The following is a 12,770-nucleotide window of genomic DNA, read 5'->3' as shown; positions in this document are numbered from 1 at the left end:
CACTCTGAAGACGTGGTCTATGAACAGCTTGGCGGTCTGTTCTGCCGTGGCCACCTTCGCGCACGGAATGAAGTGGGCCATTTTAGTGAACATGTCCACCACCACTAGCACTGCCATTTTACCCCTTGAGCTGGGTAAATCCGTGACAAAGTCCAGGGCCACCCTCTCCCACGGTTCGCTCGGAGTCTGCAGCGGTTCGAGCAGTCCCGCCGGAGGTTTGTGCACTGATTTGGCCCTTTGGCAGGTGTCGCACCTCGAGACGTACTCCGCGACTTCCCCCCGCATCTTGGGCCACCAAAAATCCCTGGCAACAAGGTCTGCCGTCTTCTCCTTGCCAAAGTGCCCGGCGGTGGGTGCGTCGTGTAACTGCTGCAGTACCTTCGCCCGGAGGTCGTCTCCCGGTACATAGAGAGCTCCTCTGCGGATGAGCAATCCGTCTCGTACTTGGAACTCGTCGTCCTTCACCGTGCCCTTGTGCACCTCCTCCATCTTGGCTTGTGCAAAGGGGTCCCCCTGCAGTGCTCGACGGACCGCCTCCAAGTCCACGGTTGCTGCAGCGCACGCCCACGCTTTCGGAGCGAAAATGTGCTTGGCCGCTGCTGGTGCCGCCTCTTCAAGGTATTGCGGCTTCCTGGACAGTGCATCCGCCATGATGTTGTTGTCGCCTGGGATGTATTCTATCCTGAAGTCGAAATCCGCGAAAAATTCCGCCCATCTGATGTGCCGCTGGTTTAGGAATCTTGCCGTGCGCCAGTACTCCAGGTTCTTATGATCCGTGCGAACCTGCACGGTGTGCTTGGCCCCGACGAGGAAGTGCCGCCACGCCTTGAATGCTGCATGAATGGCCAGCAACTCCCTGTCCCAGATGGTGTAGTTTTGCTCCGACTTGCTGAGCTTCCTAGAGTAGAAGGCACACGGTCTCCAGTCCCCATGCGGGTCCTCTTGCAACAGTACGGCGCCCACGGCTCTGTCTGAGGCGTCTGTTTCAACCCTCAGCGGTTTGCTGGGATTCACATGCAGTAGCTGCCCTTCGGACGAGAAGAGACGCTTAAGGTTCTGAAAGGACTGCTCCGCTTGCTCCGTCCAGATGAACTTCTTCTTCTTAGAGCTGAGCGTGTCCGTAATGGCCGCCGTCTGCATCGCGAACCCCTTGATGAACTTGCGGTAAAAGTTGGCGAACCCCACAAACCGCTGGACCTCCTTCCGATTGCGCGGGCTCTTCCAGTCCAACACTGCGCGAACCTTGGCGCTGTCCATGGCAAGCCCCTTGTCCGACAGCTTGTAGCCCAGGAAATCCACCTCCTTCCTGTCGAACTGGCACTTCTCCAGCTTGGCATACAGTCGATGCTCCTGCAGTCTCTGCAGAACTTCCTTGACGTCTCTCTCGTGGGTCTCCTCAGATTCTGAGAATATCAGGATGTCGTCCAAGAAGCAGACGCATGTCTTGTAGAGGAGACCCGCCAGGACGTGATGCATGAAAGCTTGAAAACAGTGGGCGCCATTTTGTAAACCGAAGGGCATAACTCTGTATTCATATGTGCCCAGGGGCGTGAACATGGCAGTCTTCCACTCGTCTCCTTCCCGTATGCGAATCAGGTTGTACGCCCCTCGCAGATCCAACTTTGTAAAAACGCGGCCTTTCCTCGCCGTCGCCAGCAGGTCATCTATCTTGGGCATGGGAAAGGCCGCGGGCTTGGTCTTTGAATTTAAGAGCCTGAAGTCTACCACAAGTCTTTTTTGGGGCGTGTCCCTTTTCTTCACAAAGAATACAGGACTGCCCCCCGCTGCCTTCGACTCCCGGATGAAACCGCGCTTCAAGTTGAGGTCTATGAACTCCTTGAGCTCCTGCAGCTCGTCCTCAGACATGGAATACAGTTTCCCGGCTGGCAGCGTCGCTCCTGGCAGGAGGTCAATCTTGCAGTCATAGGGCCTGTGGGGAGGCAGCTTGTCCGCTTCCTTCTCGCAGAAAACCTCCAAAAACGCTGCGTACTTGCGCGGCACTGCTTGCAGCGTGCCTAATTGTAGCTGCGGGTCGTCCCCTCCTTCTTCCGGGCTAGGAAGGATGCAATGTTCCGCGCAATAGGAGGAGCCGAAGGTCAGTTGGCGCTGGTACCACGCCAATGCTGGGCTGTGCCTGTGCAGCCAACTCATGCCCAGGACTACAGGCGTGTCCGACAGGTGGGTGACGTTAAAGCTGATGACTTCTCGGTGATTTCCAATCCGCATCACCATTGGTTGCGTTTGTTGCACCACCTGCCCCCCTAACAAGTCTCTGCCATCCACCGTGACAACGTTCAGGGGCAGTGTGGCTGGTAGCAGTGGTATATTGTGCTGCTGAATGAATTCCAGTCCTATAAAGTCAGCGTTGCTGCCGGAGTCAATGGTGATCGGCACCTCCACAGTGCGTCCATTGGGCAGTTGGAGAGACGCTGTAAGCTGCACCACTGGTTTGGGTGGGAGGGGGTCTGTGGGTTGCAAAAGTGCTGGGGATTGTTTCATTGGCTTGTCTGGCTGGACCCCAGTGCCTCTTCCTCCAGCCAGACTCCGTCGTTTAACGGTTGCTGCGTTTTCAATTGAGCTGCTTCAGTGACTGTTGCCGAGGCTGCAGTGTGCTTGTGGAGCCTCTGGGGACACTCTTTCGCCATGTGTTGAGCACTGTCGCAGATGTAGCACTTCCTGTTCCCTCTAGGAGGCTTCGTTTTGGCTGCTCCCGGCGTTAGGGCTCTGTTAGCTGACTGAGCCCTGGCACCTCCTATCTCCATCGGCTCTTCTCCCCCTCCCTGCGAGGGTGTGGAGTGCGCACGCGCTGCTTCTCTGGGAAAGAAGGGAGGTGCTCTGGCTGGTGCCCTTCCCCAACGCCCTTCTTCCCTGTTCCAAGGACGTTCTTCCAGATGCACCCCGATCTCCAGAGCCCTCTGGACTACCTGCTGGGTGCTCTTTGGTCTCTCCCCTCTTCCAATCTCCGCTTTTACATCTGCATTCAACCCCTCCCAAAAGAGGTCTCTGACTGGCGCAGAATCTTTTTCCCACCCCAGGGCATGAACCAGTCCGAAAAATCGAGTATGGTACTACCGCACGCTGGCTTTGCCTTGTTTAAGTCCATGTATGTCCCTCCTGGCAATATCGACGTCTACCTTTGATAAAAAGCATGAGTCCATTGCTTTAATAAAAGCCTTCGCATCTTGGAGCGCTGGATCATTGTCCCTCCATAGATTCCGCAGCCACGTTTTGGCTTCCCCATGCAAATGGGACAGGATAAACCCCACTCTCTCTCTCTCATCTCTAAAGTCTTTGTCAAGGAGATCCAGCGCAAACAGCAGGTCTGCTCTGAAGTTGGGGTACTGCTGCAAACTCCCGTCGAAATGCGATACAAGGCTGCCTCCCCTCCTCCCCAAGCCAATGCCTTCTGCCTTGGATCCCGTTTGCCCCTGTTTAGAAAGCACGTCCAACCTGGCCTGGAGATCCCGGCAGGAGGTAACCATTTCCTCCTCTCTCTTCCTGGATGCAATTACCTCCGTGCTGAGGTGCGTCACCGCTTCTTGCAGGGCTTTTATCTGCTCTTCCGTCGTCATCTTGCCTGAGTTTTGTGAGCTCTGTAAGCACCCCTCCTCTGTCCTCGCTGCGTCGACTCACGTGGCGAGGTTCTTGGTGCCAAAACTTTAAAATTGGAGACAGAGCTTACTGTCAGAGCTGGCTCCGGGTCCCAGCTCACCAAGGACCAACGCTAGCCGATCGTACAGTAACAAAGTCTTTATTGAAGAATAGTCTCCATTTACAAGTCTTAGCGTCCCAGCCCTACGTCTGGACTTTAGACCGGCGAAGCTCTGTCTGGATCTCCGCCCCCTGTGCACCAGTTTAATACTCTAATCTTACTCCACCTCTTCCTTCTCTCTCTCTTCCTCTGGGTCTTACTACCCCCCGGGGTCTCATTCCTCCTGGACTCTTCCGACGCAGAGCTTGACCCCTCTGACTCCTCCCCCTCTCTTCGGCGGGCTTTAGGACCTGGCTCCCTACCCGGGCTGCCCACCTTGCCGCCCTCCTGTACATTTGAACTTGGCGCGCGCGCGCGTTTTACTTTCCGGATGACCGTTTCCTCGCTCCCTGACGAGGGTGTGGTCAGTCCTGCCTCACGTTCTCCCTCTGCCTGCGCGCTCCCTGATCCCGATGCCTTGGACTCCTCCCCCCTACTGCACTCTGGGGGGGACGCTGGCCCGGATTTCCAGCTGCTACTCCCTGAGTCCCCTCCTTCCCGAGGTGTCCCCCTGGGCTCTCCCCTTGCCCTGACCATGGGGGCCCCTTTCTGTGAATCCTCCGAGTCACTGGAGAGACTCAGAGACCTCGGACTACTGTCGCCGCTGACATTTCCTTCCGACTCCTCCCCCTCGCTCTCCGTTTCTTCCCTCTCCTGTGACTCTGCTCCTGAACCCCTGACAAATATGCATATGCACTTTGGTAAAGCATTTGAAAAAAAGGCAATCCTTATGTGAACATACATGTTGCATGTGTGTATAGCATCACAACAGAGCTGTCTTGATGTAACTGGACATCTTTCTCTTGGTGTTTTAACAGTGTGTAGGAGTGAATATATTTTGTTTGTCTGTTACAGTTATAACCCATCTTTCCTCCGAGAAGCTCAAGGTGGCACACAGAGTTCTCCTCCCCATATTATCTTCACAGCAACTCTGTGAGGTAGGTTAGGCTGAGAGTGAGTGACTGGCCCAAGGTCACCCAGTAAGCTTCATGGCTGAATGGGGATTTGAACCCTGGTCTCCAAGGTCTGAGTCCAGCACTCTAACCACTACACTACTATGGCTCTCAGTGTGCGCATATGTATGTATCAATATCACGCTGCACAACATGATTCCCTTTTTACAATATTTTACCAATCAAAAGACACAGAGCAGTTCCAAAACAGGTCAGACTTCTTCCCAAATATATAGGAACCAGTACACAACCCTTCTGAGCATATCTTTTTTTGGGGGGAGGGCAGGATTTGGGATTAGAACAGTAGGATCAGAATTAAGGTGGGGGTGGAAACACTTCAAGTTATACAAATATAACACTAATTAAGGACAGTGACAATGCTGAGCATATGTTTAAATTAGAGTTGTCTATTAACATCATGATTTGGTTGGACCCCAATTTGGCGCATCAGAAAACAATTCGCCTCAGACCAAGGTGCTTCATAAAATGTCCAATATGGCTTGAAGTCCATCAAAGTTTATTTTATTATCATCCCTACCCCACCCCCCACATTGTTTTCTGTTTTACAGGAGTGGGTGAAATTTTCAGGCAGACTAGACTGCCCAGACAAATCACTCCAGGTTATAAGCAAAATAGATTAACTATCTGAGTAAAATCATTCCTTCATTCCAAGCTAGACCTTTCAGCCACAACAGAGCTGTTCCTCCAGCATCTCTTCTAGTGTTTGTTTAGCCTATCCTCATCACCCCACATTTGCATTAGGGCATTGTGGTAAGCTTAGATACATTATTTTTGCTGTCAGTAGACACTTGTCTAGCTCACTGATGTGCTTGAGGGATCCCCTCTTGAACATGTGCCACCTTGTATAGATCCTCAGCCTCTGACAAAACCAAAATCCTTTTGAGGCACCCCACTTTGCCTCAGATTTTGGGATTTATTCAAATCCAATGTAGATACGTAGCTGAAATTTCTCCTACTTAAAATGATGAAACTGGAAATTGCTTAACTTTGGTTTGATGTTGCAGTGATTCTAAGAATGAGTGAAGAAACCATTTGGAATGAAGACCATCAGTTTCAAAATGTGTGCTTTGTTACTGATCCTAGCTAGACCATCCATTATTATGCAGTTATAATATAATGGGAGGAAACTCACCAGTAAAATCTGTTCGGAGTAATCCGTTCATGCATAATCTGCCATCTTCTTCCAAAATCCATAGAGCTATAAAGCTGAAATACAGAAAATCCAATTAGTGAGTCTGTAACATGCAATAGAGTGGCACATGGCCACTGTTGATGAAACAAGTTTGATCCTCCTACCATAATAATAAATAAATAAAAACCTGTTTTGTATGGAGTCCCAGCATGAGGTTCTTGCTAGAGTTCTAAGAAGAGAATCGTTCACAATGTGCTCAAGTTCTGAATGTGCATTTTGAGGCCAGGCTGTTTCGTGCAAAGTGTTTCCATGGTGTGGAAACTGCACTTTGACCTTAGTTTCCCACCATCAGAATTCCATGAGATTTAACCTTTGTTACATGTCCTAGCCCTAGAGTTATGGTCCCTGGAAGAGGGGTGTCATATCTTAGTGGAGATGTGCCTCACTTGGGAGCTGAATTTCTCCATATCTGAGAAATATGAGACTGCAGAAGTGGATATGGGTTTTGTTACTCAAAGCGCACATATCTGGGCTTTAATGGAGGTAATCATCCTCTTATTATAATCTTAGGGACGCGGGTGGCGCTGTGGGTAAAAGCCTCAGCACCTAGGACTTGCCGATCGAAAGGTCAGCGGTTCGAATCCCCGCGGTGGGGTGCGCTCCCGTCGCTTGGTCCCAGCGCCTGCCAACCTAGCAGTTCGAAAGCACCCCTGGGTGCAAGTAGATAAATAGGGACTGCTTACTAGCGGGAAGGTAAACGGCGTTTCTGTTGCGGCTCTGGCTCGCCAGAGCAGCGATGTCACGCTGGCCACGTGACCCGGAAGTGTCTCCGGACAGCGCTGGCCCCCGGCCTCTTGAGTGAGATGGGCGCACAACCCTAGAGTCTGTCAAGACTGGCCTGTACGGGCAGGGGTACCTTTACCTTTACTTAAACAATTCATTATTTTATCCTTAACTGTATCTCCTGCTTTTCAGTATGAAATAACACCCGAAGAGAAGAAGAAAATCAAATACACATCAAAACAACCATACACAATAAAAATGATCAAATATAATAACAAACAAACACAACAGGGACAATTCCAAAGCAGAGCAAACAGCCACATAGTGGGAAAACTAAACCTCTCAAAAGCCTGCAAAAACAAAAGCTTTTTCATAGCAGCTAGAAAGCCAGGAGTGATGGATCAGCTGATCATCCTACAGAGGAAGAACTCCGAAGCCTGGGTGCAAAGGCTGGGCTGAATGCCTCCTCTTCCAAACACCAAGTCTCCAATGGCAGGAAGAGGCAGGCTGTGTACGCGTTAACAGCTTAATGCATAGCTAGGGTGTTCTTTTTCTCAGTTCAGATGGAAGCTGGTTTGGGGAGGGGAAAGACATCACAAGCAGTATTTAATATGAAATGACAGGACAGATACTGATTGTGGCTAATGTTGTGTGGACGCTACCTTCCAAACCAGTGGTAGGAGCACTCTGATTAAACAGAAATATGTATGCAGCTGCAGAGGAATTGAGTTGTGTGTTTTTTGGTTTGTTTGGGGTTGGGGGGGGGGCTTTAGGATAGCCTAACTCCAGACCATGTTCAGTATCAAGAGCTCAACTTTGGTTACCTTCAGAAAAGCATTACAGTGGTACCTCGGGTTACATACACTTCATGTTACAGATTCCGCTAACCCAGAAATAGTACCTCAGGTTAAGAACTTTGTTTCAGGATGAGAACAGAAATTGTGCTGCGGCGGCAGCGGGAGGCCCCATTAGCTAAAGTGGTGCTTCAGGTTAAGAACAGTTTCAGGTTAAGAATGGACCTCCGGAATGAATTAAGTACGTAACCAGAGGTACCACTGTATTGGTGTGCTACAATACTTAATAGGTATGGAAGAATGGGGTGTGTGTGGCCTGCAATGTACATTTAAAGCAGTATCATGCCACTATGAACAACTATGGCTTCCCCCAAAGGATCCTGGGAACTGTAGTTTGTTAAGGGTGTTTAGGCATGTTAGGATACCCTTATGCCTTTCACATTCTCAGAATGACTTAACAATCAATCCCTCTTCCCAGGGAACTATGAAAACTGTAGCTCTCTGAAAGCTCTTAATAAGAAGCAGTTCCCAGGACACTTTGGAGGAAGCCATGACCGTTAAAAGTGGTATGGTACTACTTTAAATGCATAGTGCAGATGGGGCTTCATTCCTGTACAGATCTACAGAACGTTCAGTGCATCACTTGTAAGAATCCAACAATATTTGTGATACACAAATGCTGTGGATTAGATATCACTTGGAAGCAACGTGTGACCAAACACAATGTCGCTTCTTTTCCACAGGCGACTGAATATCATCAAGCACAGCGGCTGCTATTTGGCTTCAGTTATTTTCATTTGGCTCACATAAGTACTTTAAAAAAAGAAAAGAAAAGAAAAAAGTTTCTTAACAGCTGTAGATGTGGCCAGCTCAGAAGCAGTAAGCCCCTTTCATTGCAGTTAGTCATGTGCCCTACGGTTACTCGCTCAAAAGCATCCTTCTGCCTATCATTGCAGGAGCCAGACCAGCTGCTGAGCAGTCCCCCCCCCCCTTCTTCATATTAGATCTCAGGCTGACTGATGGTAGACGAATTAAATTGAACTTGTAGCCTTTAGGCGGATTCAGATAAAGAGATAAGAAGGAGACTTTTCATTTGAGGGTGCTGGGCTTTTCTTCCATTCTTTCTACCAGTCCCCTTTGAATTTCTACTGAAATCAGATAATCAAGAGAAGCAGCAGTTACACTGCACAGATATTAAGGTTGGGTGGGGGGAGAAGGGAAGAAGGTCCCTTTAACCCCACTTTGTTTCATCGCAGCTTGACGACAATTAATCATGGATGCAAATATAAAGGTCAATTACACATTACTTAAAGAAAGCCAATAAACTAAAGGCTTCTGCAAGCATAAAAGCTGAGTGCACATGTGCCTTCTGTTCACCTTGCTTTCGGGGCCCAGAGGAGATGTCAAATGCAGCCAGGAGAAATATAGATGGCATTAGAAAGCCATTTGCTCTTGGATGGTGTGCAGGGTGTAGGAATGAAAGCTGGTTCATTCTGAAGCCTGCTTGTAATTCTGAGATACAGCTTTCCCAGTTTCTTTCAAGAGGACATTACTAAAAAATTCCATCCTCTCAATGACAGGATATGCTGATCTTAAACAGGTATGTAAGTGCAGTGCCACACTGAGTGGCTGGTGTCAACACAGCTACAATAGCATGCTGTCACTTTCAAGTCTTTTATAGAAGCTTACTACTATTTCTTATGCATTGCTGAGACAAGCTCAGTGCGAACCTAGTTGTAGGCCCTTTCTACAATAGAGAGCAGGTTCATACAGTCTCAGTCCTTACACCTGCTGGAGTCCATATGTTGAAATAGAGGCTTATGAACACAGAACCCAACAGACACCAGTTCGATCCATGCAGTTGTTACTTCTTGATTTTGAAAGACAGCAATCATGCATTTCAGACGTATGCACTCTTGATTCTGCATCCCTAGGCACAAGAGACATCCATAGTACAGACATGAGTTGGATGCTCCACCAAGAATGTCTGGCAGGAAGGTACGTTCTCTGTTTCTTACTCATGTAGGCTCATCTGAGCAGGGCTCTATGTCACTGATTATGTCAGGGATTATGTCAGGGAACTTTTGGCTCTGCCGGTATTGTTGGACCATAAACTCCCACCATGCTTGACCATGGACCATGCTCACTAGGTCTCATAGAAATTGAAACCCAACAGCATCAGGAGGGCCACAGGCTATATATGATGGTTGAAATGCCATTTGGAGGATGCCACATAGGTGGGTTTTCCTATAGGGCCACCAGTGTTGTGTTTCCTTTCTGTGTTGCAAACAATGCTGTGTACCATCATTCAGTGACTTAACTTGCAAATGGTAGCTGTTGTTAGGGAAGAAACTTCAACCCATTACACCATGTCTGTTCATCATGACAGTCATGTTGTTGCAGTGCTATGGGTTGCAGCATTGTACGGTCGCTGCAGTTGCTGCATTCCATCCTCACTATTTCATTCGTGATCATTCTTTAGCTACCTAAAGAATCAGTCTGCTGGGAATGGCAAAGAGCAAATTATATCTCTCTCTCTCTCTCTCTCTCTCACACACACACACACACACACACACCAAGCAGGTACTACAGTTGAATAAAATCACAGCAATTCCATGGATTTAGATTATGAATTGATAGCTGTAGTTCTAATGTGACAAATATCATCTGCCCCTGTATCCCTTGGATAGTATTTTTTCAAAACTGGTGATTCTCAGGTGACTTATTCCAGAGTGAGAAATACAGAGTATGTGAAACATCACTGTTTAAAAAAAAAATTAAAGAAGCTTCCAAAATGTAGAGCTACTTTTCAAATGTAGCTATGGATCCAGATTGCAAATATTTATACCAAAGAAGTTTTCTGTGCATCTTCAAAGCTTGCTTGATTTATTTTCAAATTAGTGCTGGTCTCTTGTTTGTCATGCTGTTCTACCAACAAAGCTGTTACACCTGGTTTTACAATGATGATAGTAAGAGTCACTTTTTATTTTCCTTGTCTGCATTAACCCCATATCCTTAAGCTTCCATCCCACCATGTGATATCAAGCTAATTGCTCAGCCTTAGTTTTCTAGAGAAGATCAGCCAAAACTGGGGGCATGTGAACTTAGTTTTTCATCACCCACCATGGATTTGGAGGGAAGTCAAATTATATGAATGATAAATGAGTTGTTAACTTCAAATCTCCCATGCCCAGATGTTTGTGCATGTTTCAAGCTGATAACTATGGTCTGTGAGACTTGATTGTGTTCCAGATTGGCAGTGGGTCAAAAAAATGTTTAAAGTAGATTCTTCCCAGGTATTTACTAAAATTCCCCAATATGGATGGTATTTCATTGACAACCACATTCTGTCCCTCCAAAAATGAAACTCCCATCAAGCAAACATCAGAGTGAGAGCCAGTGAAAGAGTGAGAAGCTAGACTGAGCCATTCAGGAAATCTTAGAAGGCATCACCCATTCTCAGTTCGACATCTAATCCCACTTCATATGCCTTTTCCCATCTAAAGTTGTTGTCAGGACCTCATCAACTCAGGTTTGCTTTGTGGTGACCACATTTGCAACTGGAATATTAACAACAACATTTATATGCCACCCACTCTGGGCATCTTCCAACAAGCACAGTAAGACATTAAAAACTTCCCTGTCTTCAGATGTCTTCTAAAAGTCAGATAGTTGTTTATTTCATTGGCATCTAATGGAAGGGTGTTCCACAGGGTGGGTGCGACTACTGAGAAGGCTCTTTGCCTGGTTCCCTGTAACCTCGCAATGAGGGAACCTCCAGAAGTCCCTCAGAGCTAGATCTCAGTGTCTGGACTGAATGATGGGGATAGACATGCTCCTTCAGGTATGCAGGGCCAAAGCCTTAAAGGTCAGCCCCAACATTTTGAGCTGTGCTCACAAACATACTTGGAAGCCATGCCTCCTGTCCATCATTGCACTGACCTTTCTTGGTGGGCTGAGAGGCAGCTCACAACATTGTACTGGCTGCTTTAGCTTCTTCCTTCCCTATACAGGTGCCCCCACTCCCCTGAAAAATGTTGCCCTCCCCTTCATATACACCACAATACAGTTATGTTGTGTGGGAAGAAGTCCAAGAGCATTGCATTACCCATTTGCTTAGGTAGTGTGGGGAAACTTCACCGTGCTGCAAGAGGCCTTTCTGACATCCTTACAGCACCAGAACACAGGGAGTGCCACCATGTTGCCTAGGGAACCAGGTGACTTCTGTATTTGCCTCTTCTGTGTCATTTGGGAAGATGGTTAGGATTTCTTGGTTACCTAGGCAGTGGGGTGGTGTTTCCCTGCTTTCCTCTAAAGCTGTGAAGAAAAGCCTCAGCAGAGGGCTGGAAGATAGGGATGTGCTGGAAGATGGGGCTGTGTCCCCAAAGTCCCTGAGGTAGAGAACTTGTGGCCCTTCAGAAATGGACTGTAACTTCCATCATCCCTGATTATTGGCTGCGCTAGTTAGAGAGCTGGTTTTCTAGGCTTAGAAATACAGAAAAGTTCATTTCCCCTTCTTTTTGCCAACAGGTGAATTTTGTCCATTTTCCTGTGACACTCCTGAAATATCAGCTAAAGGAAGGGCAGAGTTTTATGATCTGCAAACAAGGCTGTGAAGTTAGGGGATTATTTCCACTCAATCTCATAAAACCTCTTAGTCTCATCTACAACTTAATTTTCTGGGTACAGTAATAGTTTCACGTTTGCTACATCATTATATACAAGCACATTAGCTGGACACATACAGTGTTGCTTTCATTCCCTGCCCATAACTTTCCCATAGGCATCTGATTTGCCACAATTGGAAACTATCTGCATATTTTAAAACCTTTATCCACTAACATGCAAGCATTTCCTAATTTTATTGCCTAGATTCTATAGTTGAAAGGTGGATTCTGTGATGTATAAAGCAATCATTATCAGCAACATGAAGATTTTTAGATCCCCTGTCAATGCATGTTTAATTCATTTTTCCTTGCAGTCTAATCAGCACATGGGAAGGGAGTGAAATAGCTCAGCAAAGTAACTAAGCATTTGATCTTCCTCTCCACATGACTCTGTCTCTTCCCCAACTATCTCCTTCCCAGTTAAAAACACCATATGGCCGTGTCTGCCACAGGGGGCACTGGTGATTTTAATCAGTTCCATCAACTCTCCGAGCAGGTTTGATGGGGCAAAGCTGTTGTGAACCAGCATGCCAAAAAAATACATTCTTTCCATCTAATACAGGAAAGACCAATATTCCCCTTGGGGCACTCAAACACTGTCCTTCATTTGCCTTGCTCCAATTGCTCATAAAGTGTTTAAACATCATAAAATCTCTTTAGCATCAACAG

At 47.5% G+C, this 12,770-nt stretch overlaps 1 protein-coding gene across 1 annotated transcript in view; it reads right to left on the bottom strand.

The window, feature by feature from the left end:
* The window catches only part of SORCS3 (sortilin related VPS10 domain containing receptor 3), a 405,333-nt gene that overhangs the window by 158,630 nt on the left and 233,933 nt on the right, over window positions 1-12,770 (bottom strand). The window contains exon 5 of the mRNA XM_083441626.1: window positions 5,858-5,931. Coding sequence (XP_083297752.1) covers window positions 5,858-5,931 — 74 coding nt within the window. The remainder of the gene's footprint in view (window positions 1-5,857; window positions 5,932-12,770) is intronic.

The sequence above is a fragment of the Podarcis tiliguerta genome, assembly GCF_965153285.1.
Source record: "Podarcis tiliguerta genome assembly, chromosome: 5".
Taxonomy (NCBI): Eukaryota; Metazoa; Chordata; class Lepidosauria; order Squamata; family Lacertidae; genus Podarcis; species Podarcis tiliguerta.
The sequence above is the reverse complement of the archived record's forward strand: the minus strand, read 5'-3'. Positions and strand labels throughout refer to the sequence as shown.